Here is a 26,508-nt window from a genome sequence, read left to right as displayed (position 1 = left end):
ATTCATCTGGAGAAACACCTCCAATCCTAAGAACTGCTCCAGACTTTAAGATGAAGTAAAGAGGCCCTGATTCACTCTCCAAGTTATGTGCAATCCAGCTTGTCTTCCAAAGAAACAGGGCCTCGTATCGAAGCAAGGGTTATCCCACACTTTCCAGTATTTCCACCATTGCATCGTCTATTAATTTTATGCCATGCAATGCCATGCATGCTGCTATGGTATCCATATAGTTATAGGGGGTTACAAATATTTGTAATAAGCAAAATTAAACAGTAAGTCTGGCTGGCCACTATGAACAAGAGGATGCTGGCTCTAGACGAATCTTCACTTTGATCCAGCAAGATTCATATGTTATTGTTATGCCCTGTCTAGTTGGCAGGAGGACAGACTTCCATGGAGATTTGCAGTCACAAGAATGATGGGTGTCAGAGCTCCAAACTGAACATCTCCCCTTCACAAGCGCACCACTGTATCCAATGCAACAGCTGCAAATAACCATAGCCGAGAGCCTTTCTAGTGCCAAGGCCTGTGCTACCATCTACTGGTGAGCAGTAGGCACAAGCTTTTCTTCTTTCACTGAGGGCATGCAGAAGAGACCCAAACTAGACAAAAAAAAGAGGCCCAGATCTTCCTCGAAATCTGGCACTTTGGCACAGCCTCTTTGTTGAGAAAGGTGACCTATTGAGGCTTCCACAATAGAAACCCACAAAGTTAATATCTAATCCTTAGGTTGCTTGGAGTTGTGAGCCAGCCAGGAATCAGACATGGGGAAATCAGGGGTTAGGAACCTTACACTCAGGGGGTATATTCAGCCCACCAGACCCCTCTGTCTGGCCTTAGGTCTCTAGGCCAGGCATAGGCATAGGCAAACTCGGCCCTCCAGATGTTTTGGGACTACAATTCCCATCATCCCCGACCACTGGTCCTGTTAGTTAGCGATCATGGGAGTTGTAGTCCCAAAACTTCTGGAGGGCCAAGTTTGCCTTAGCCTGCTCTAGGCTATAGCACTCACCAGTCCTGCTTACACTGTCCTTGAGTATTTTTGACTGGCTGGACTTGGTCCCTTGATCTCTGATAATGCCTTTTGCTTGCCTGGATGAAGGATAGAGAGATGCGTGTTATTATTGTATAGATATAGACATAAATGTTGTAACTTTTAAAAATGAAATGGCAATATACAGCTTTTGTTGTAAATAAACAGACACGGGTGGCGCTGTGGTCTAAACCACTGAGCCTAGGGCATGCCGATCAAAAGGTTGGCGGTTCGAATCCCCGCGATGGGGTGAGCTCCCGTTGCTTGGTCCCTGCTCCTGCCCACCTAGCAGTTCGAAAGCATGTCAAAGTGCAAGTAAATAAAGAGGTACCGCTCTGGTACCTATTTAGTCATGCTGGCCACATGACCCGGAAAAACTGTCTGTGGACAAACGTCAGCTCCCTTGGCCAGTAAAGCGAGATGAGCACCGCAACCTAAGAGTCGTTCTCGACTGGACTTAACTGTCAGGGGTACCTTTACCTAAGTCCCACTGAGTTCAATAGGTTTTACTCTCTAGCATGTTCCTGATCATCTATTGTTAGGTGCCAGGCAAAAATGTTCTTCTCAGTGGGTGGGGGTGTTAGTGCTACCTCTTCATAAATATGGGTGTGTTTTCAGCATTTACTCTGTTTTAGGGTTGATGATGGTTTATATGAATTCATTTTTTGTAAGTCACTATGCGTTACTTTTTGTTTCAAAGATAATGACTTACAAGTTGAAAAATAGATAAATAAATAAGCAAGGAAGCTCATTAATGACCCTATTTCAGTTTTTAACTAGCAGCTGCTAGGAAAAACAAAATAAAAAAATAAAAAAATCCTTCAGTAGCACCTTAGAGACCAACTAAGTTTGTTCTTGGTATGAGCTTTCGTGTGCATGCACACTTCTTCAGATACACTGAAATAGAGGTCACCAGACCCTTATATATAGTGAGAGAGTGAGGAGGGGTATTACTCAGAAGGGTGGTGGGAATGGGTGATTGGCTGATAGGTGTGGAAAACCTGTTGATGACTGTTAACAACTGCAATTAGTCCTAAAGGAAAAAGTAAGGGGTGAGATGGCTAAATATAGCTTTGTCATGTATAATGAGATAAGAATCCAATGACTTTGTTCAGACCAGGTCTCTCCGTGGTTTTGAGTTTGGTAATGAGTTGCAATTCAGCAACTTCTCCTTCCAGTCTATTTCTGAAATTCCTTTGTATTAAGACAGCTACTTTGAGATCTTGCATAGAATGTCCTGGGAGATTGAAGTGTTCTCCTACTGGTTTCTCTGTCTTGTGATTCCTGATATCAGATTTATGTCCATTTATCCTTTGGCGTAGGGTTTGGCCTGTTTGTCCAATATAGAGAGCTGAAGGGCACTGTTGGCATTTGATGGCATACACAATGTTAGAAGATGAGCAATTAAATAGTCCTGAGATGGTATGTTTGATGTTGTTGGGGCCAGTAATGGTGTTGTCCGGGTTTATGTGGCAGCAAAGTTGGCATCTGGGTTTATTGCAGGCTCTGGTACCAGTGTCCATGTTGAGTCCTGTTGTTGTATTATTGTGGGTGAGGAGTTGTTTAAGATTGGGTGGCTCTCTGTAGGCAATGAAAGGTCTTCCTCCCAGAGCTTGAGAAAGAGAACTGTAGCTGCTAGGAAGATATGTATGCCTCACTGGTCCTGAAAGCATTTCACTGACTGTCAATGGGCTACCAATTCAAGGTGTTACTACTAGGATACAAAGCCCCAAGTGGCTTGGGGACCTAAAAGAGCGCCTATCAGCTATCTTGGACCCTACGAGGCCCTGTTGGTGGTGGCTCCACTGGTGGTTGCCCAGTTGCTGTTGACCCATGACAGGGCCTTCTCAGTGGTGGCTCCCTGCTTGTGGAATGCCCTTCATGGTGAGGTATGTCTGAAGCCCCATCTTCCCTGTACATTTAAAGCAATACTATACCACCTTAAACAGTTACGACACCCCCCAAAGAATCCTGGGAGCTGTAGCTTTTTAAAGGTGTCGAGTGTTTTTAGGAGAGCTCCTAATCCACCCAGAGAGCTACAATTCCCAGAGTTCCCTGGGAAGAGGGACTGCTTGCTAAACCACTCTGGAATTGGAGCCCTGTGAGGAAAATAGGGGTGTGTGAACATCTCTTAAGACTCTTGACAAACTACAGTTCCCAGGATTCTTTTGGGGAAACCATGACTGTTCAGTGTGACATAGAAGCAGATAGGGCCTGCCTCCCACTGCAAGAAGTGGCAGATATTAAGAACTTATACAATATCTTTGGAACACAGCCTGAATGTGTAGCTTGCACTGGGGTTGGTTGTGTTTCCTACTTTGCAAAGCACAGTCCTCTATTTTGAAGGAGTCCCCCCCCCCCCGCGCTTTCTCTGGTCCCAGTCTGGTCGAAAGATTTTAAAAGTCTAAGAATGGAGAGCAATAGGGGCCTGGAAGATGCCTATCACCAATTAACTGCACTCGGACAGCAGATTGAGAAAGTGCACAGTTCGACAGCTCAAATGGTCTGCCCCACTACGGCATTTCTAGTTCTAAATTTGCATCGAAACATGCAAAATAGCATATGCAATTTTAATACAAATGTAAGGTAGAAAGGTGAAGGACCCCTGGGCGGTTAAGTCCATTCAAAGGCGACTTTGGAGTTGCAGCGCTCATCTTGCTTTCAGGCTCATCTCGCTTTGCGCAACAGAACAGTTGCAGCGATTCGAACTGCCAACCTTCTGATCCACAAAGCCCAAGAGGCTCAGTGGTTTAGACCACAGTGCCACCTGCATCCCAATTTTTTTTACCTTTACCATGCCCAGGAAGCCTTGTAGGCCTCTTTAGGTCCAGCAGAGTTTCTAGGCAAAGGCAGGGTCAGCAAAACTAGCAGCTGGCCAGTTCTAAACTGGACGGCTGATCGTTTGGTCCACACAACCTTTCAAAACGGATACGTGACAGTTCATGATCAGCGCTAGGAAAGAGCTGGTTCAAACCTGCCTGCAATTTTAAAGTTTGTGTATGAAAACATGCTGAACAATGCCCACAACTGGTGTGGGATATTCAAGCTGGACAGTGTGGCACTAATACCGTAGCGCATTTGCCACATGCAGCCTGTGGAAAGGTGCGAAGGGCACCTCCTGGTGCAAAGCAGGGTGCATGGCACAGCGCATGCATCTATTTTGAGTCTGTTTGGACTGCCAGTGCTTGGCTCACGTTTGGCATATTGTTTCCAGCTTCCGTGCTGAACAGGGCTTGGGAAAGTGGGGGGGAGGCAGGAGGGGAAGCAGCTGGCTCTGTCCGCTGCCGAGAGCTGTCTCACAGGATCTGTTCCCACGGCCTGCTGCCCTTCCTGTTGCAGCAGCTCTTTGGGGGGGATGCCAGAAGGCCACTGGAAGAGACTCCAAGAAATTATGACCAGAGTGGGGGCTAGGATAAGAAGAGAGCTGCACTGTAAAAACACCCCCAAAGACAATTCTCTTGTATGTGGTGCTCCATCCCCTTCCTTCGCCAGGCAGCTGGCTGCAGCTGCAGCCAAATGTTCAGCTCTCCCTCACTGACTTCTTTCACTTCCAGTCTTCGGTGGGACTTGGTCTCCAGACCCCTGAATGTGCTGCTGTGGATCCGCTCCAGTTTGTCAATCTCCTTCTCAAAATGTGGCACCCAGAGCAGAATTCCAGATACAGCTTGTCCAATGCATAGACAAAACGATGACTTCTCATGATCTGGGTACTAGGCTTCTGTGAATGTAGCCTAAAAGATGAATGGAGATTTGCACCCAAATCTTCTGTCCTAATCCAGCATTTTAACCAATGCACTGCCCTGGAACTAATAATAATAATAATAATAATAATAATAATAATAATAATAATAATAATAATAATAATAATATATTTATACCCTGCCCATCTGGCTGAGTTTCCCAACCAATCTGGGCAGCTTCCAACAGAAGATTAAAAATGCATTAAGACACCAGTCATTAAAAACTTCCCTAAACAGGGCTGCATTCAGATGTCTTCTAAACGTGTGAAAGTTGTTTATTTCTTTGACATCTGATGGAAGGGCGTTCCACAGGGCTGGCGCCACTGGTTACCTGTATCTTCACTTCTTGCAGTGAGGGAACCTCCAGACATAGCTGTCAACATTTCCCTTTTCTTGCGAGGAATCCTATTTGGAATAAGGGAATTTCCCTTAAAAAAAGGGAAAAGTTGACAGCTATGCCTCCAGAAGGCCCTCGAAGCTGGACCTCAGTGTCTGGGCTGAATGGCGGGGGTGGAGACACTCCTTCAGGTATACTCATTCTTTCTTCCCCTCCTCCCAAAAACCCATCCTCAACAACACTCATACCAATAATAAACTTAGTTGGTCTCTAAGGTGCTACTGGAAGAAAAAAATTTTTTTTGTTAACACTCCTGTAAAGTACGAAGCAGACTGAAGTCTGCTATCAAACATGTCACACTTGATACCATTTTCTTATTTCCCTGTGGTTGGAAATTAAACGGTACAAGCTTTTTTCCCATGTGAATCCTAAAAATAATATGTAGCACATTCCAACTTCCTTTAGTAACAATCAGCAGCCTCTGTGGGAAAGGCTGGTTTTGTTTTTCCTGAGCAATATAAATAGAGTTCTTCCTCTAATAAGGACATTAAATTAGAAGGAGGGTGGGGAGAATGACAGTAACAGGCTTCTTTTGAACTCGGACTCCAATTGATTTTGACTTCCTGTAGAGTGAGCAAGCTGTTACATAGGGAGAAGCAGACTTGTGGTTTCTAAAGAAGTGAGAAAGAAAGTCACCTGTGATACAGGTGGCATTGGGGTGGGTGTGAGCACAGAGGAGCCAGTGCTCAGGGGCAGATTTTGGGAACGGCATCTCAGACATCTTCCTCTGACAGTGGAAGTAGAAGACAGCTATCCTAGCTAATACAGGGGGAAGGATCTGTCAATGTTGCTTCTCTGGGTTTCCCGTTTTTCCAATCTTAAATTCAGTTCTCCATATTTCTGCAGCAACTGGTGAATCTCCTTATAAAAGAACAAAAAATCCAGTGAAAATTCTACAGCATTTCCATGCAAATTTCCTCTAATAAACATATTTTTGTATGGTTTTGACAAAATGGATACCTTTTGACCAGCATTTTCTCCTGATATAATGAACTTCTGTATGTGATTCTCTCTTTCTCTTCTCTCTCTCTCTCTCTCTCTCTCTCACCGTATATAAATTTTAAGTATAAATTTCTATACTGTCCTTCATCTGAGGATTGCATGGTGGTTTACAATCCCTGTGGTCCTATTCTCCCCTTTAGTGCTCTTTTCTTTCCTGCTTCTGTCTTCTATTTTAGTTATTGGAATCTCTAATTCTAAAGACCTACTAGATTTCCCCTTTCCCTTTCCTTTCGTCTTAGCAACAGGACACATCTTTCCTGTGGTGGTTTCATCTGAGATCAGATACCCGCTAGAATATATTTTTAGCAAATTCTATTATGTAATAAGTGTGAGTGGCCATTAAATAATTCGTCCCTGTCCCATGGCAAATAGGATTGGGCATTAGGCTGTTGATCTCTTGTGATGGGATCTCTTGTGATCTCCGTCTTGCTTGTCAATGTTAAGCCTTCAGCTCTTATAAGAGTCAGTTTGTATCGTCAGCATTAAAGGAGAGGCATTTTTAACACTTGATGTCTGGCTGCGGCTCAGTGGAGGGTGTCAAGAGATGGAAGAGGGATTCCCATGACAAGTGCTTGCTTGCACAGCACATTTAACCCAATAGCGGGGCAAAGGTCACATCCTGCACCGATTCACCTTGTGCTGCTTAATCCTATGCAACTTTAGAAAGACCAGCAATACTCAAAGTGAAGCGTGCATAGCTTTGCAGCCAGGCAGTACAAGCTTATGCATGTTTCCTGGGAAGTTTAATTGTGTTCAGGTGATCTTCAGGTGATCTCCGGTCCCAGCCTAATCAACTGTCTAGTTAGCTTTTTGAGGTAGTTAGCAAGGAAACACCAAACTAAAACAAGAGAGGGGCGGGCAATAATGGCAGTGTAAAACCATATTAAGTGGGGTGGCTAAAAGAGGAAGGCAACGCAGAAAAAAAGGGTGGCATTAAAATTGCATGTTTGAATTGCATGTTCTATACTCATAGATCCACATTATGAAAAAAAAATAATTACTATAATTCAAATATATGCACGTCCCCTCCCACCTTAGCAGAGAATACTTTGACCAAGTGGCCAGTGTGCCTGCTCAGTGTGCTGTCAAAGGTGCTGCTGGTGGGCAACTCCAAGGCCCGTCCTGCTCTCCCTTCATTTTTTTTAAAAGGACTTTGAGCAGACAGCCTTTAAAACAGGGGACGCCCTCAAATAGGGGATTGCCCTCTAAAAAGTACAACGCGTGGCCACCCAGCCACCTACAGTATGTCCGAGTACTTGGGTTCTATTGAACTCAATGGGCCATGTGGGCTCTGCGTGCGCAGCGACACGTGCCTGAACCCTGCGCTTATTCGTTCAGAGGCGAGTTCTCGAGCTAAAGAACCTGGGAACGCGACTTATTGCAGCATTAGCAGCAATAAGAATAGGTGGCATTATTGCAAAGCAACAGGTAAGTCGCGCGCATCGTTCGAGCCGAAGCTGTGTAGATCGTAAACAGGCGCGCGCAGGCGACAACGCACCTCTACCAACCCCTCGCTGAAAAAAAGCCCACGTAGCAGTCCACGTGCCGCCTGTCAACTTCTTTCGCGCCTGCGCAGTACGCGCGGCCGCCCTTCCGCAGCCCTCCTCCCCACCTCCGCCACGCGCGCGCGCCTTTGTTTCGAGCGGCCTGTTACCCAGGCAGCCTGGCGGAGGGGCGTGGCTATGCAGATGAGTAACGGGGCGGGCGGAGGCATCATAGGCGGCGGCGGCGGCTCGCGCTCCTGGTTTGCCAGTCCGTCAGTCGGAGCTGGGCGCTCGCGAAGGGAGGAGCTGCTGTGAGGCCCGAAAGCGAGCGCCTCCTCCCGACCTCCCCCCCGCCTCCGCCCTGCCGAGCCCCGAGGATGATAAACACCCAGGACAGGTACTGAGGGGGCGGAGGAGGGGAGGCTTCGGCCTACGTCGCCTCAGGGACCCCGAAGGAAGCGGCGGACGGGGAGGGGGGGACCTCGCCCCGCATCTCCTCTCCTCACCGTTCTGCTGCCGCCGCCGCCGCCGCCGCCCTTCAGGATCGTGGCCTGCCTTTGGAAGCGGCCTACCCTCAGTAACCCCAGAATAGACCCGGATGATACAAAATGGAGGGGGTAGGGGGGTGGAGTTGCCAGAGAAAGAAATGCGTGTGGGGAGGGGGCGGCGGGGCTTGTTTTTTTTTTTGTGGGCGCGCGCCCGCGCTGGTGGGGAGAGCTGGTTGCAGCGCGGGGCGCTTTGCACGCGCTCGTGTAAAAGGGGCTGGTGGGGGTGGGGGACGGCAGTGGACCGAGGGAGGGTGGGGGGCGCCTGCTGCGGATTTGCACGTCTACCCCAGAACTGACCAGAAGTGCCGGGCGAAGGAGTGGCGGGTGTTTTATTGTCACCGCAATCGCAGGACTTTGTTTTCGAAGAGAGGTTTTTCTTCTTCGTCTTCGCTCCCCCCTTTTCAGCCTCTGGTGAATGGGTAGAGGCAGCTTTGTTCCACTACCATCCCGTCCCCCGTCCCCCGTCCCCACAATCCACTGTTAAATCCTAGGAGGATGTAACCACTCTTTGACCCCCCCCCCCGTGCCCCCTTGAAGCTAAGATCCTGACTCTCTCCAATCCCCAATCCATGGGGTGACACTGCATTTTAAAATGGCATAACACAGTTACCTCTGTGGGGACTCCCTTACAGCCCCCCCATCCAGGAATTGATGCTTAGTTTCACTTAAGCATCAGGTGTTCCCAGACTGTTAACTGGGTGCACTCATAGTATGTTAACAAAGAATCAAATCCGGGGTTAATAAGTTAGAGCCACTTGCAATTCTGTGCAGACTAGGAGGAATAAGTCCGAAATCAATAGGAGGGAAATTGATAAGGAAATGGTACAGGCAACAGGTATAGTGAATATAGAAGTCTTGCACCAGAAACTCAGATAATGGTTTGGTGCACCATTGGTCAGAACACTTTGAGAAGGTTTGTGACAGCACATCACATTGCATTCAAAATGGCTGTAAGAACACCAAATAGCTTAAGGGTGCTTAGTTGTGTTATTCATGGATGCTCGGTGTGTTTCAGAAAGGTGGATGCACAAATGAGTTAGGTGGACACACACTCCAGGGATTGTGGTTTGGTCTGGTTCTGTAATTGAATAGTTAGGTATCTTGGGCTGATGAATAACCAGTGTCCCTAAGGTATGCCTAAATAATGTTTACTACTGTGGAAACACAGAATTACCCCAAAACTGGATAGCTATAGCAAGGCCGGTAATAACTGCAGCCTTTGGCACTAGGAGGGTGAAGACAGACTCTTAACAAACAGCTAGAGTAGGCAGTTCTTCTCCGGGTCTTGTGATAGTTTTCACCCTGAACCCCACATTTTGCTTGTGGTGATTGGTCAATAATCAAATTGCAATTAGATGTAGGCACAAACCTTCCAAAAGTGAGTTGAGTGAAGGTGCCTGAAGGAAGTCTCCTAAGGAGAAAAATACAGGAGAATTATCACCTGGACTGGAAAAATAAAGTCTGTTCAGCTCTCAACCTCTGTAGCATATTAGGAGCATTGTCAGATGACCAATTTCTACTGAAATACTGGGGTTTGTAGATGGCAGCTATAACTGAAATGCCAAATGTAGGAGGACGGTTTCCTTTGGAGATGAGGTATTCTGCACCGATTAAGCAGAATATTTACTAAGCACTTTTACAATTACTTGTGTGACTGTTTTGTGGAAGTTTAGGCTGAGACAGACTTCCTCATGGTGCTCTGAGCTTCAATGTTGGCCTCTGCCATGTCCACATCATACTGGCCTCCATCTAGCTATTAGCCTTGCTCCAAACTGCAGAACAGCCACTCATACTCTCTATTTTGATAAATAACTATTTACAGAAGACAGAAACCTACAGATATTTGCCAGATATGCTACATATATTTGCTAGCTCTTATATACCATGTATATTCCCCAAGAGTGGCTATTTGAAAAAGCTCTGGATTCATCTGTGTATGTATGTGCACTTGCACACACGTAGACTGGAAAGTACCGGTAATTGAAAGTCAAAAATGCCTTCAGGTGTCTCAAAGAGGCAAATCTTTCTTTGGGAAGGCCAATGTATGAATAGTCCACCTGGCAGCAGAGCCCGGATTTTAAAACAGAAAGGAGGCTCCTTAAAATGCTTTTGGGAACAGCCTTCTCAGGCATGCAGCTTCTTTTCTGCAACATAAAATGTTTGTTTCTAATTTGAAATTGGATAGTTAAAAGTTTGAAGTCAGATTGTCACTTGAGCTGGCAAGTGCTTACATGCATGTCTGGAAAAACTCAATGCTTTGCAAAACAGGAAGGCCCTTTGTTTACAGCTGTTCAAAGGAAGGAGTTCTTAGTTTTGTCCAAGACATACATGCAGCTGAACTTCCAAAGAAGCACAAATCCAATCTTAAAGTTATTTTACTCTCCATTATTCAGAATATACAATACAGCAAAGTGGAATAAGGGGCTTTCATGTGTTGTTAAATTTGAGTAAGAAGAACATAAGAGACTCATCAGGATGTTTTTAAAAATCTACTTAAGGCCTCTTGTGTTATGTAAATGGTTAAGTAATTCTATCCATTCAAAGGTCTAGAAATTAGGTCAGCAATAGTTGTGTGTGGTAGTGATCCTCTTTAACATACACTGGAGTTTATGAACAATCTGCCTTGTATGTCACACTCTCGCTTCAAAGTGTAGGATCCTGTTGTTTTTGTTGTTGTTGTTGTTGTTGTCGTCTGATTTATTACCTGCTCTTCACCAGAAGGTCCCAGGGCAGATTACAGCATCATGAAATAATGCATTAAAGCAGTTTAAAATTAATTTTAAACTTGCTATTTTAAATAATATGTTTGTTGTAAAAACATCAAGTTTAGTATGTCAAAACATTTCTGCATTCTAGAATGCATTTTTACCTGGCAGTACAGCTAGTTTTTTCTTTTGAAATTTTGGCTGGCTGACGAACCTAGTGTTCTATTTCCAGTTATGGTAAATACTGCTTTTGCTTGTACCCTTGTATGTATCTTATTGAAAAGATGTATCTGTAGATGTAGAAAAATACAGAGTCAGCTCTGTGGGTGGATTGCACACAGGGTATACTTAGTCTGGAGAAGAGACTATTGAAGGGCTCTCACATAGATCAGGGGTGGTGAATCTTTTTCAGCACAAGGGGCCTATTCTGATATCATTTTTCTAGGCGGACATAATCACAGTTAAAGAACACCTAGACAGGTTACAACACTCAAGGAGGAAATAGGCTAGGACTGAATGAATATGTAGGAAGAGGGTATGTGGCTTGAGAAGAATCTTGAGGACCCAAATAAAAAGACCTGGAGGGCTGTTTTGAGCCCCTTGGTCTGAGTTTCCCCATTATTTCTGTTATCATAGGGCAAATTTGCACCACCTGAACTAACAGGTTCCAATTTGCAAGGAAAGGGAACATCAGAGAGAACTCCTTTTCAACAGTTGAACAAATTATGGTGGAAGGTGATGGATTTGTCTTTGTTAGAGGATTCTAAGCAGAGGTTGGATGGCTGCTTATGAGGAATGCTGTAACAGCAGATTACTTGTATCAGCTGAGGGTTGGATTTTGGTGACATGTATTGTCTCTTCTGACTATGATTCTAATTCTCACCATTTGTGTGCTCCAGGTTTGATACTTGTATGCAAGCAAAATTGTATAATTGGTACTCTGTAACATTCATAGAGTGCACAAATAGGATATTTGTGAAGCTCACAATTGCAACTCTTGTTTACTTAAACTATCCCAGTCATGATAGGTCATTCCATAATGAAAGTCCCCACAGTTAACTCAGTGGCATTCTGGTATATGTGTCTCAATTTCACTGTCTTTTACAGTGTTTTATCAGTTTCCTGGGCCTTTCCTCTTTCTTTCATTCTGGGAGTAGCACTTTTTTTTTTTAGTGTTAACAAAAGTCTCAAAAGTTCTTTTTCTGCTACAGCCTAATAGTGATTACAGTATTTACATTAGTGTGTAGAAGAGCTCCTCATAAGAACATTGAAACAGCCTTAAAAATTAATCCCCAGTGGTACAAGTCCACTTGTCTACTTACATTCTTTGTGTGGTATATGGAAAACAATTTCTCTACTTAGCAGTGATAAGGGCTATGGGCTACTCGGCGGGGGGTTCACATGCACTCTCCTAGATGTAGCCTACAACTGGATGGGTATTGTTGTATTACTTGGTTAGATTGTCTGCTATTTAGAATGCAGTTTATACTATTGTGGATAAAATAGAATCAATATTACTTTGGATAGGGCTTTATCCTCTCTAGTTAGATTCCTATGTCTTGATTAGCTGATAGATTGGTTGATTTTTTTGTTTACATACTATTGCCATTTTGGTAATTAAGTTGTTTCTGTGGTTAACTCTTGCGTGTGGTGTTGCATCTCAGAATGAGTTTCTGAACACTAGGTAGTACTACCGGTATTTGAAACAAGGGATGGAGTTCCAGTGAACCTTCTGTTTGCTCATGCACACGGGCTTCTTTGTCCATGCCATTTACAATTTCTGTTGTATGCTGTTTTCCATCATTTGGTGGTTTCCAGTTGATATGATGTACATAATCTGTGGTCAGTCTTTTAATTTTACCACTTGTTACTGACCCAGTTATTTCAGCTTTGCTTTTTTCACAGGAGCCTTGGAATTTCTCCCTCTTGTTTTATGATATGAAAGCCCTTCTTTGGAGAAGCAATACTTGACATTTTTGTCTATCCTCATAACTGAGTGAATATATCAGATGACATTAATTGGCAGTTGGGATGAATCTATGCAATCAAATACCCAAGTGTGTCGTATACAGATTGTTTTCTCATCTTGATTGTTTCAGAATATAGACCTTTTTCAAAGGCATGAATATAATGTCTACAGTGTTTTCCCCTGTAATTCTGATTCCAGTATCCCAATAAGAGTGATTGGAGGTTGACTAGGGTAGGCTGATCATACCCTTGTGATGCATGAAATTTGTTAAATTAATGGCAGATCAACACAGTATGTCTTATTATTTAGGCTGTAGCCATACATTACATTTTTTCAGAGAATTGAAGATTATGTGATTGATTTTGTTATTTTTTTGGCCAAACTTATTTAGCAGATTTTTGTTTTGAAATACTATAATGCCCCCCTTAAAATGGGGAAATGTACACCCACCATGGACAATGATGGCTTGATAACACACCCTGTAACTCCATCTCTATCCTTAGGGTGATTTAAGTTCTGATTCCTTTATTTCTGCTTGTGAGATAGATGTTTCTTGTGCTTTTCTAATGGTGAGCATGCAGTGTAAGTGCTATGAAGTTTGACTTTTTGGACTAAAGATATGAAGGCGTACTAGTAAGCAATGCATACCACAGATTAGGTGGTACTTCAGTACAGGTTCACAACAATGGTGGTATATATGCCTTCTATTGAAGAAGCTCAGGGTTCTGTGAATGTTACATTGTAAAAGCACAGAAACCATCACTGAACAAAACATGTAGTATTCTGAAAATTTCAGCTTTCCTTTTAAAAAGTTTTTATTTCTTGTGGAGGTGAGCTTGAAAGTTTATGGGCCTTGCCTGAACACTTTGAAGCCAGAGAGGGCTGAGCAAGATTCCCATTAGTCAGGGGGTGGGGCTTCGTTGTTCTGCATAGCTGCCCCCATGGCTGGCAGAAGCAAGACTATTCCACAAAATATGCAGATGTACTGTACTTATTTGCATAATGCGTACAGCTACTGTTTGGTGCAGAATTGCTCTTCGTTGGGCTGCAGGAACCTCAATATAGGCATATGTGCCTGTGTAGGCATGCACATCTTTTAGTCAGAGATGTGATGAATCCATCTCTCCAAGGTTCTTTATATGGCCTTGCACTTCAAGAATAAACTGCTTTTTATGGGAAAACAAATCTTGATTTTCACCACTTCACTAGATTATTCAAGCTTCCTCCAGCAGCAATAATGCTGTATTGTTGACTGGTGAAAACAAGCACATCTGGCAGCCATATTAGGAGGCCAAAGGGGGATGGGAAGAGATGCACAGTCAAGTGTTTTTCCTCACCAGTCTCTACCAGACACCAGCACAAAAGAAGAGCTGCTTGTCAGTTAATTGTTGCAGTGTATATGGGTGATGAAGACAGACCGAGTTAATGTATACAAGTTCAGTTGCTGACACTTTCAATACAGCTGCTTTGGTTCAGTCTTCATGGGCAGAATTAACTTCTGTAAGAATGCTTGTTTGTTCTGTACAAGCAATTTGCTTTTCAAGTTGGGCATACAGTCAATTTAACTTGGCTTCAGTAAAGTTAATTAGTTGTTGTTCAGGGTATGTTAGCTTGGGGCTCCAGTATTGGAAATTAGTATAGCTGGCGTGTGAGGACTGCATTTTCTAGCTGAAACTTGTTGAGTCTGAGCTCTGCTCAGTGCTATAAAGTATGTGCAGCTCTCTTTGACATTGGCATGTGGGAACTGGTTTGGGAAGTTTTCAGATAGAAAGTATTCATTCTTACTACAGAACAGAGTGAAAGATTGAAAAGCTGCCTGTTTTTCGCAAACATTCTAGGAAATACAGCATAGTATGGCAGGTGCCTTCAGACTCTTTAAGTAATTCCTATTTCAGTGGTCAGAAGCATGATCTCTGAGCCTGCAAGTTCCTCGGTAGCAAATTTGCAACATTGCCTTCAGTAAACCACTTAGTATGTTGGCTCGTGTTCCTTTAATGGGGGGTTGTTTTGCCCATCCTGGGAGCAAAGAATTGTTCTGTCTCTGTGTTATAACAAGTGTTCTATAAAATGATGGTGATAAACAATTGGCATAAATTACAGGTGTCTTGTAAAAAAAAAAGATATAATGTATGGAAGCAGTTAAAGCATGTGCTGGAAAGGCCCTAATTCTATTTAGTACAGAAGTATCTGGGATATATAGGATGCTAAATGGCCTTGCACTAGTTGGAAGGACTGCCCTCTGTATGAGTGCAGAGGATTGCTGCTATTCAGCCATACCTCACAGGTCAAGGAGATAAACAACCATCTGACATTCAGAAAATACCTGAATGCAGCCCTATTTAGGGAAGTTTTTAATGTGTGATATTTCTGTATCTGATTTTTGTTGGAAGCCGCCCAGAGTGGCTGGGGTACAAATAATAATAATAATAATAATAATAATAATAATAATAATAATAATAATAATAATAATTACCTGTATAGATATTATGTAGTGCCAAATGAGTTGGTGTGCTATGGAAGGGGCAGCATTGATTGGCAGTATTACCTCAGTGCCAGGGTCAAGGTTCCCCTTTGTTGCACTGTGCAAGGCCATAATTGAAAAACACAAAGGTCAAATGCAAGTACAACATTGTCATTGTGAAGAGCCCCATATGACATGCAACATGCATGTACACATGTGGCAGGAATAGACAGCTCTCAGCAACCCGCACAAGGTGTCCACTGATGTGCTTCTGCAAATGGAACCCATGAACACAGGCCTCTCACTTCAGTCTCCCTGTGTCAAGACATTGGGACAAACACCACCCCACTCCCCAAATGGGATGGGGCAGAAAGTGGGCCATGATATTTGGCATCATTAAATATCTGATAGAACAAGAAATGCAATAGTTGTTTCAGCTTGAGCATATTTTCTTACTGGCTGTGCATTGTTAGTATTGTCACCTAGCATTATGTCAGGGCCCAGCATACCAAAATGATTAAATGGTAATCTTGCGCTGCTTTGTTTGAGTACAGTGGTAAAAGAGCAGGTGGAACACTTAAGCATTTGCTGTTGTGCAATATCTACAGGAACTAGGAACTGATTAGAAAGAAATACTAATTGTATTATTCTGGTATCTTCACCACGTCAAAATTGCAAATGGGAAGTGGGCTGTTCATGTTTTATTAAAGTGAAGACAGAAAACTCCTAATTTCAGAGCTGCTTCAGACATTGTAAGAATAAAAAACCTGTAGGAGGGTACAGAGACAAATTTATTCAATGTGTGCTAGGCAAAAAGAAACCTTCAGAGAGATAAGTGAGCAACACTTGTCTTGATTTTTCCCAATGAAGAGCTACATTTGGCCAGAAAATAAGTTTGAATAATTTGACTCAGCTCTCTTGGGTAGACTTTTTTTTTAAGGTGAACCTATTTCAGGAGATTCAGGCAGTCCCCACATCTGAGGCACCTGCAGTATCCTGGAATAATTTCTAACATCTGAAATTGCACTGGCATGCTTCCCCTCCCCTTTGTTTTCATGCCTTCATGTAACAAAAGGGACCACATCTATTATTATTACATCAGATAAGATCACTTGTGAGTGGCGGCATTGCACTAATTTTAGAATAATGTGTTACAAGGTTTGAAATACCAGCGCTCTTCTCTTTCCCTTTCTGAAAACATGAAACCTAACCCCGCTACTTCAGGAATCTTGTCGCTCTATTTCTAGTTGTTTATTGAAAAACGTATGCTCATCTGATCATGTGTTTTTAGTCATCTGGGACTTCTGCCAATAGAAGGGTTTACTATTCACACTCCCTGTTCAGTAGGAATCATTTTCTCTGCCACTTGTTTAAGAGCTGCCTACCCAGAATGCCAGGGCTGGCCTGGGACGTTTTTGCTGCTTGAGGAAAAACACCCTGCCACCACTGCCCCCTACCCTGCACGTCTGGTCCTTCACCCTTCCTGCTGCTGCTGTGCCCTGCAGGTCTGGCAGCCAGGTTGCAACCACAGCAGCAGTCGGAGCGCAGCAGGGAGAGTGCAGCAGCAGGGTGCAGCTGCAGCAGCCCCCGCCTGAGGCAACAGCCTCACCTCACTTCATGGGCAGCCCAGCCGGCCCTGCAGAATGCATTGGGCCCAGCCTATGGCAGCAAGCTGACATGCTTGGAGTCTCAGCTGAATCCTGTCCAGCCTTGCAAATCTAACCTTGTCCTTTTTTTCTCTCTTCCAGTAGTATTTTGCCTTTGAGTAACTGCCCCCAACTACAGTGCTGCAGGCACATTGTCCCAGGGCCTCTGTGGTGCTCCTGATGCCCCTCACCCACTGTCGAAGATCCCCGGTGGGCGAGGGGTTGGCAGGGATCCTTCTCTCTCAGCTTTGATATATAAGGTGAGCCTAGTTTAATGTCTAGAGACTGATTGCCTTTGTATGATGTTGCTTTTTTGTGTGGTTGGGATGATGTCTTTGGATGTTGTTAAGTAAGCCTTGTTTGAGGGAATGTACTTATGTTCAAGAATACACACATCAAAGAATGCAATGGATATTCTTTAATTCAAAGCTCTCCAAACAGAATAGGTCAAGCATTTACTTCCAGTACAGTATTCCTTTTTTATCCAATAGTCTGGGCTATTTCTTCAAATAATGGACTTTGGGTACCCTTTCTGAGCACCCCGAGTGCTTGCTTTTTATAATACAATTAGGAAGCATAGCGCAATGGCAGTCTGCACCAAGCCAATACCAATTTGGAGTGTGTATAATGGAGAAAACAACACTAGGTTTCAATTCTCCCTCTGGGTTGCTCTAAATAATTACCCAACTGCTCTTCTCCCCAGAGTTGTGTTTCCATAACACTTACAAAGCTAGTGTATTGACTCATAGAACGGGTTTCTGAATGTTTTATTGCCATGAAAAAGCAATAAAGAGGCAAATGAATTTCTTTTCAGTATTCAGATTAGAAACTGGAAAGAGTTGGGCAGCTGCAGAACCATCTATAGATCAATCTGAAGAGGCCAGTAGCCACAGCTGATTCTGACTGGTTGAAAGCTGTTCACCATTCTCATTTTGTACTGTGGATCCTGATAAATCTGTGACTAGCAAATCTCAAGCCTTTGCCATCTGGTCTCTGAAGTTTTGCTTTTTCCTACTTTCCAGGAGTAGAAGAGTTATATTTGCAAACATGCCGTGTAGACCAGTGTTAAACAGAAAGCTACAGTGTTGAAGCTCTGCTGTAGAAAAGGCCTATTCATAGTCATCTCTTGATCTCACCAAAGAATACTGGCTGACTATTACTAGTTCTTAATGCCTGTGAATATTGGTTATCATATGCTGCTGGTGTGATTTCTTTTTTCTTTTTTTCTGCCTCCCATGTTGAATTGAGCAGCTCTTTGATTGCAAATGGTTCCTTATATTTGTGTCTTTACAAAGGGAAATATTTACCTTCCCTACACAACTCAATTAGCTCTTGTTCTGACACAACCGCTCATCATTTGATGCTTGCATAGTAACAACACTCATTTTGTTCAGTATGGTACTTGAAGTCCTCATACAAAAATTAATTTTGTAACCCAACCTATTTTATTAATATTTTATTAACTTACGGGGATGACTGGTCTTGATCTCGTTAGTCTTCTTATGCAATGCGACTTTTAAGATGCTGGATCATATTCTGTATCCAGTCAAGAAATGGAGAAAAAATATGCTTGGCTGTTTTTCTTTAAAAATCAACAACACACACAGTTGACAATAGTTGCTTTATAGCTGCTGTCCTGCTTTCTGATTTGAACAAGACAAGATCCCATGCTTATGAAGAAGCAGGATAATTTCTAGTGATTTAGGGCAAAATAAGTTTGTTTGGGTTTTGATCATTCTCTTGGCAGAAAGTTATTTTTTAAGGTGTACCCACCTGAATATTGCCCAGGGGATGGGACTTTGATTTGGGGATCAAAAGACCCAGTTTTCTGAGATGATGTACTGTGTCATCGAAAGCAACATAATAGTGCCTTGTGAAAATTAACTTAAGCTGTAACTGAGGAAACTTTCTAATTAAGTAGAAGCACTGACATTCAGTAGTTGTTTTAAAAATAGAGTATTTTTAGGTGTTAGTCCTCATGGCAATGAAAAAAAAATGAATATTCTTGTTGGCACTTCCTTTTAACACTTTTAAATCTTTTTCTGTGACTCTTTAAGGATGAGAAGCTCACTGTTAACCAAGATCTTCCAGTGCACGATGGGAAACCACACATTGTCCACTTCCAGTACAAAGTTACGGAAGTAAAGGTCTCCTCCTGGGATGCAGTGCTATCCAATCAGAGTCTTTTTGTGGAAATCCCTGATGGTGTATTAGCTGATGGGAGTAAAGAAGGGTAAGAGTTTGAGCCTATCATGGTATTATAGAATCATATAATTGTATAGTTGGAAGGGAGCACAAGGGTCATCTAGTCCAACCCACAGCAATGCCGGAATCTTTTGCCTAATGTGGGGCTCGAACTCACAACCCTGAGTTTAAGAGTCTCATGCTCTACTAAAGTGCTTGTAGACAAAGGAATCAAAGGTGTGCTGAAGGGGGGAAAGGAGAGTTGCAGAGAAGCTGGATAATTTATTTGCATTTTTCTTTACAGTGGAAAATGTAAGGCAGATCCCTCTGCTTAAACTAACTTTCTCAGGAAAGGAGTCTGGGGCAAAAAGTGGGGACAAGAGACAAAATTCTAGGCCTTGTTGACATAAAAAATGGACAGGCCTGATTCCTATCCACCTGAACATTTAAAAAAGAACTTTGGTGTGAAATTGCTGAAAGAGAGATCCAGGAAAACTGGTGGAATTATGTGCATCACTTTACACATGTTTACATTAAATTGCATTTGGCATTCTAATGTCCATTCACCCGGATGGGAGAAAAATGTTTGGAGCTATCTCGTTGCAATTTTAATTTGTTTGTTTTAACCACTTTAAACAAATTTTATCATCAGCATGCTTGGCTACCTCACTGCTCACCCCAAAGCTTTATTCTAAGCTCCCCCCCCCCCCACACAACTGTACAAGTGGCCAGCACAGTGCCCTCCCCCAACTTTTTTGTAAACAAAAAAAGAACATGAAAGAGGGAGTGTAATTAACAGAGAGAGAGACAAGAAGGAAGGAAAAAAGAACAGGGAAAGAAGAAAAGACAGGAAATTTGTGAAAATGAAGGACAGCAAGAGTCCAAGAAAAATAGAGGTGCCTTGAAAAGAATGGGGAGAAGTTATCTTCCTTAGCTAACTTATAGTTGGGTTCTGAGGCTCGCTTCCCCCACAAACCATAACTTTGAAGCTGACCTCCCCTACCGCATCTTGAAACAAATGAAATTTTAACATGCTTAGCATAATGTGAAAGGAACCACCACAGCAGTTTTCTGCTGGGATGTAATGACATATATACTGTTTAAGTAGAATTGAATATGAATCAATGCCTTTGACTAGTTAAGTAGTTAGCCTCATTATTTACTATAATATACCATAATACACTGTTAAGGTTCTGATGATTTGAAAGACACCAGTATTCATCTTCATTTTCTATCTTTTCTCATTTTTTTAAAGAAACGACTTAGTTCCTTATTAAATCCCATATACTTAATTTGCAAAAACTAACTTCTTACTGTACAATTTATTTTTGACACTGTACAAAAATTTGTCCAGTTGCATGGTGGAATAAACCCTGCCACCAGGTTTCTGTTACACTCATTATATCTATGCAGCCTTTGAAGCTCCCAGTGTTCTAGGCGCATTTTGTGACAGGGAATTTCATGAACACGAGCAGTTTCTGTGCTCTGGGAGCAGTACTGCGCCTAAGATTTCAGATTAAAACTGCCCACTGCTGGAACAAAAGGACGACCTTTTTCTGCTTCCCAACTTCCAGCCACTTTGACAACTGGAGAAGGGACCCTCATAAGAATATTAGGGGGGCAGTCATGGCTTTGTTTTTGGCAGTGAAAAATGAATATAAGATTTTAGCTGTAGTTCATTCATTTTCAGCTTTGTATTCTTGTTATAAAAATGCAAGCCTAGACATTCTCTTGTGGCGCCCATAGCCTAGGTTTAAGGTGCCATTTAGCTCCTAGCTTTCATATGTTTCTAACGCTGTATCTATAGTGTCCTCTAAAATCAAGCAACCCAGATCTAAATGTTGAAATATATAAATCTATTTTCTCCCTCCAATTTACGTCTGATTCTGCTTTTATCTGCCTCAGAGAGATTAATTTAGAGACAGCACCTTCTCGAGTAGTTTTTCTTGAGTTTGAGGTAGCTGATTAATGAATTTACCCGTTTTGACAGATGCTGAATTTATCATATTTTGATATATACTGTAGACAGTACATGTTTTTGAGTTGTATCCAATACTATCCCAGTGTGAGAACAGATTTCTGCTTGTGCGGTGTGATTTCATTACCCTCTTCACCACACACTAACTGAGCTATCCCCATTCTAGCCATGTAGCCTTCTACAAAATTTGCTCCGGGAGGTGGAGGGGAACATTGAGCACATTATAGAGGTGGGGGGAGGAGAGAATATTGAAGTCTCATTGTGCAAGTAGAAGTCTGCTTGCCCAACTTGAGATTCCACCCTTGGTTGGCAAGATCAGAATTGGTAATCTGTTTTCCTTCTTTGCCCTATCCCAGTTTTTGCTTGCTGGGTGGACTGAAATAATGATTTAAGACACTGAAATTCAGGTTCAAGGAGAGGGAGCACATGATTAAGAACTCATGAAAGTATTTCCTGGTTTGTCCCTTCCCCTAGTTGCTGTGGAAAATTCAGACTTGCTTTGTTTTGGAGAACAGGGGTAGAAATTTGTGTTCAGACAGCACACCAAAGATGTTATTATAGAACCCATTTCCTTCCCATCCCAGTTGCTTTGAAATGGAAACTAGTTATCCCTCAAGGTGATAATTGGGAGGGATTTGCTGGCCTTTGCTGGCCTGAGGAAAGCAAGTATAGAAATGAGCACCCCACTATCTTGTACTTGGGTGCTGTGGGAGGAGGGATATGTCTGATTGCTCCCTATTTCTCTGAGTGTTGGAAGACATTCTTTTCCCTCTTTGGATTCCCTGGATTCCTGCACATGGGCTCTACTAGTACATGGATAACTTGATATCCAAAAATAGTAACACAACACAATTTTTAAGGGCAAATTAGCCTTCATATTTCCTTTTTATAAATGCGTCAGCCCATTCAGCCCATCCTCTTACCACCACTCTTTTGACAGTACTTCCACTGTCGGCATGGTTTCAGTACAATTGCATAACTGTTTATTTTTAGCCAGCTAAAATAAGCAGCTTGAAGGTTATAATTAAAATGGATCATTATCATATTAACAAAATCCCTTCCAAGTTAATCTCTGCTTGCTGCTGCTTTTGACTCTTGTGGCCATTGTTCACTTAAGCAATGATTAAAGCCTGATTTTTAACTGCAGCTTGCTAAATCAGTGGCAAGCAATGCCTGGCTAAGCAGAGGGTTAGGGCTGAGGTCACCCTGTGCTTTGGCTTGTACAGTATTTCAGAATTTGGCATGAGGGTTATGCAGAGTAGACCAACCCCTGAATCTGCAGCATTTTGGAATGTGTTGGGTTTCATTGCTCCCCTTATTTTTTTAATTTCCTTTCCCCACAGCAGCTCCAGTCTAAAGGTGAGCTTGAGGTGGTTAGTAGGGAGAGGGGTCTTTTCAGTAGTGGTACCCCATTTACAGAATGCCCTCCCAAGAGTCTTGCTTACTTGATGTCCATGCTATGATGTTTTAAGTGACTAGTCCAAATACCTTTTTGTTTCCCGGCCATTTAATTACAATGGGTACATCTGCATGGTGTTCCTAGATCTTTGCATTAAGTTATGCCCTTCCTTGCAGGTTTTAAATTGTTTTTTGTGCTGGCTTTACTGAAATAAAGTGACCTTAGTCTAGTCATACTTATCCCCACCTGTGCAACAGATACCATCACTCTGGGATCTTCCAAGGAAATTGAAGGATTTAGTGACAATAACATACCCTTCTGGAACTTATATATAGTATTGTTACTAATCCCTTAATATTTTTTACAACTCATGGGACCTGTGTGTAACATCTTGCCTTCCTTCTGTGTGCATATGCTCATTAGTAGCCATGTTAAATTTCTACTTTTGACAAACACCCCTCCCCCAAGCATAGTCTTTTCTTGGCACTTTTGTGTCTTCTCTTGACAGTCTGGCAAAATAGTGGGTTGGGGTGAGTGCCAGTCACATTGAAGACCCTACAGTAAGCTAACAAATTATCCAGGAAAATTGTGTCTGTATGATGTGATTTTTTTCCTTTTCCCCTGGCAGATTATTAGCACTGTTGGAATTTGCTGAAGAAAAAATGAAAGCAACTTATGTCTTTATTTGCTTCCGAAAAAGCAGAGAAGACAGAGGTTAGTGGTTTAGCCTCTTGTTATCCCCACCAACCTTAACCTTGCAGCTTGCAGAGTAGCAAAAGTAGCCCTTACTTTTGGGGGTTAATTTTTCTGTAGGTACCAAGTGTATTTTAAACTAATGTTTGTGGGTTGTTGTTTTTTTAAAGGGCTTTGCTGGGGATAGTGTGAATGGCCGTTTGAAGGTGTTATTGCATTTCTGAAAATAGTGAAGGACTAAGTGCAACTTACCCAGAATGCTCAAAATAGGGCTTATTCCTATAAGATTGCTACATATGTTTCCAGTCAGAATACTACAGTTCTTTGGTTCAAATGCGAAAGGAAGTAACTTTCTCTTGTTAACTTTGCATGTCTGTGCAATAGATGTATTTGGCTGGATGCCCAAGTACTTAAATCAGGTTTAAGTGAGGTTGATGAACTGGACTTTCAATGCCTCTGTCCTCTTCCAGACCTTAAGAAAATGCATTAAACATCTATAGATAGAAGATTAAATCAAGGAAGTTTAGGGATTTAGTGTAAAGCATATAATTACTAATTGAAGGTACATGTTGTAACAGTGGCAGTACCATAAGAGGAACTGCAAATCCTTTCTGTGCCAGTTTTCCTCTGAATTGCTTCTTTTGTGCATTGAGTGACCTGTTCACAGTAAGCTTATCTAGAAGCAAAGGAATTTAATTGCATATTGATTAAAACTGTTCTGAGGAGTTTTTTGTTAGAGGTAGTCTAGAATCTGGCTCCAGGACTCTGGTCTTTTCAGGTTTGTATTTAGATTATCAGTTTCAAAATCAGACTTTCTATTTAAAAAGAGGATTGTACGTCAGTGTAATTATTGGATCCTGATCCATACATACACTAAGCCAAACCACAGCTAAGTGTGAATACAGGAGTGTGCTAGGGTTTGCAGTATAATTCCAGCCACTCCTCCCCCTGATCGTCCCTTTTGCAGAGCCCAGGGCTAAGCCATGGTCTGCCTTAGCATTACATCTGAATTATGGCTTGCCTCCCCACAAAGCATGAGCTGTAGCCAAACTTCATTCCTGGCTTACTGCTTATGGTTTGTCTGGGGCAGGCAAACTATTAGGTTGTGTCCAGATCTAAGCCAAACCATGGCTTAGCTCTGTACAATGCAGCGCAAGGGGAAAGAGTGCAGTGGCTAGGATTTTTATTATGAGTATCTGCATACTTGCATGTTCACACTTTGCCGAGGTCTGGCTGAGTATTCTGTGTGAACTTGACATTAATGGTTGGCTTTTGGCTATCCTTACCACCTAACCAAGTTGCTTCTTTCTAGTGTAAAATTGTGTTTTCCTTTTGGTGGCTGGCGGGAGTGGGGGAGAGGTAAGAAATACGACTGAACTGTTGTTGTGTAGGATGACAGGTATTATGAACCAGTATCCAACAGGATTGCAGCACAGAATGGACAAGAAAAAGGGTATGAAATATGGCAAGACATACAAGACAATTCTGAGCCAGGGAAGAAACTTTTTTCAGCCTTCACAGACTGTTGTTGAATGGTTTCTTCTGTATACAATTAAAGTAATGGATTTTGCATTAGGAGCACAGCTTGTTTACAACCACCCCATCTGATGTTGCCAATCTTTGTCTTTGCAGCTGCGTTACTGAAGACGTTCAGTTTTTTGGGCTTTGAAATAGTGAGGCCTGGCCATCCCTGTGTCCCATCACGACCAGATGTGTTGTTCATGGTATACCCCCTGGATCAGGTCTCTTCTGATGATGATTAGACCCAGTGCAGCACTTCAGTGGGACCCGAACATGCTTCAAAGACGAGAGGGGGCTAAAACTCCTCTTCGGAGGAAAGGAAAAAGAAAATTCTTCTGGACTGAAACTGCTTTTCTTATTGTTAGAGTGACCTGTATATCTTCTGAGTTGACTTTTCCATTGAAATGTGTTACCTAGTGAATAATATAAAGTCTGCACATGTAATCGCACAATAGTAAATGGAAGGTAAATGGAGCCCTTTCATACAGCTCTGTTGTCTGCTGGTTAGCCCTAGTGGACAGACATCCTGTCCAGCCACCCAATGGGCAAGGAGCTCAGAGGTGAAGAGGGACACAGATCTGACTTGTTAAATTAGCGTTGGGCTTTTCTGTTCATTTGGTTATTTGGCTTTCATTTTAAATAACTGTATACTTTTATGTTCACTCAGACTTAAGCGGGAGGCATGCTTTGGGCATAGGGATGTGAGGAACATTAACACTGTTAGCAAAGCCTAGGTGGTGGTACCCCCTGGAGTAACCAACACTCTGGGTTCCTGAGAAGCTTTGTCCTCTTTCTAGCCTTTTTATTAGGTTAGTATTAACACTGCATTAGTACAGCTTTCAATAAAAAGGGGCATTCAAAAAACATGCGAAGCTGACCCTGATTTTTAGAGAAAGAACTGCATAAGCACCCCTTTCCCAGAATTGTGATAGTTCTGTTTTTCAGCAGTGGAAGTGGATATAAAACTGAGTGGAGATTTTGAATAAATGGGTGAAACTTATAATTAGAGGATAAAGCAACAAGTACTCAAATCTAGCCTCCCCAGCTTGTGATGGGAAAATTTTATGCTGGCAGCTCTGACTTGATGCCCTTGCAGCCAGCCTTTCTTGAGAAACCTAGGAATGGATTGCAGTATGCTTATAAACAAAGCAATCCTATGCTTTCCCACTAATAATTAAGCACTACTGCATGCATTAGTGCTTAATGCTGAATAAACTACTAGGAAATTTTTCTGAAAACTATTTGGTGCTTGAAGCTTCATCTCATCCTTCCCTTAATGGCTTTCTTTTGTAGAATCGAAGACGACTATCCTGCTTATGTTTTCTTAAACAGCCAGTTCCTTCAAGCTTCATTTATAACATACGATTCAAACACTTTCCTTGTCTGTTTAACTGATGTCAATGTGAAACAATGGTATCCAAATTTGCTTATTCTGGTTTTTGCTAAGATGACTCAACTGTTACAAAAAAGCAAAAATATAGACAGTCTAGGAGGGAATACATGTGCAATATGCTTTTTTTGTAGCTAGGTATCTATTTAGTCTTCATAGGTGGAGTTCTGCAGAATCCTATGGGGTCTTACCCCAGAAGTGGCCAGTATGTTTCTCACCTAGGTAAGGGGCTACTGCTTGAAATGGGAAGTAATTAAATTGGGGTTCTGGAGAGGAACGTATGGGAATAAACTTAAGTTGTCTCCTCCCACCCAATGGATGCTGGCATTGTATTACGAGTAAAGAGAGGGATTAGGTG

General features: G+C 42.5%; 1 protein-coding gene across 1 annotated transcript; it reads left to right on the top strand.

Annotated features, from left to right (window-relative positions):
- Nucleotides 1–7,866: 7,866 nt before the first annotated feature.
- Nucleotides 7,867–26,460, top strand: OAZ2 (ornithine decarboxylase antizyme 2). Its single transcript, XM_033168105.1, is given in 6 exon segments — nt 7,867–8,053; nt 17,088–17,163; nt 17,165–17,245; nt 19,043–19,218; nt 23,175–23,260; nt 24,872–26,460. Coding segments are annotated over 6 exon segments (570 nt in total). The 5' UTR covers nt 7,867–8,033; the 3' UTR covers nt 25,003–26,460.
- Nucleotides 26,461–26,508: the final 48 nt, after the last annotated feature.

Source organism: Lacerta agilis, chromosome 13 (assembly GCF_009819535.1).
Source record: "Lacerta agilis isolate rLacAgi1 chromosome 13, rLacAgi1.pri, whole genome shotgun sequence".
Lineage (NCBI taxonomy): Eukaryota > Metazoa > Chordata > Lepidosauria > Squamata > Lacertidae > Lacerta > Lacerta agilis.
This window is presented reverse-complemented; position numbering and strand designations above follow the sequence as displayed.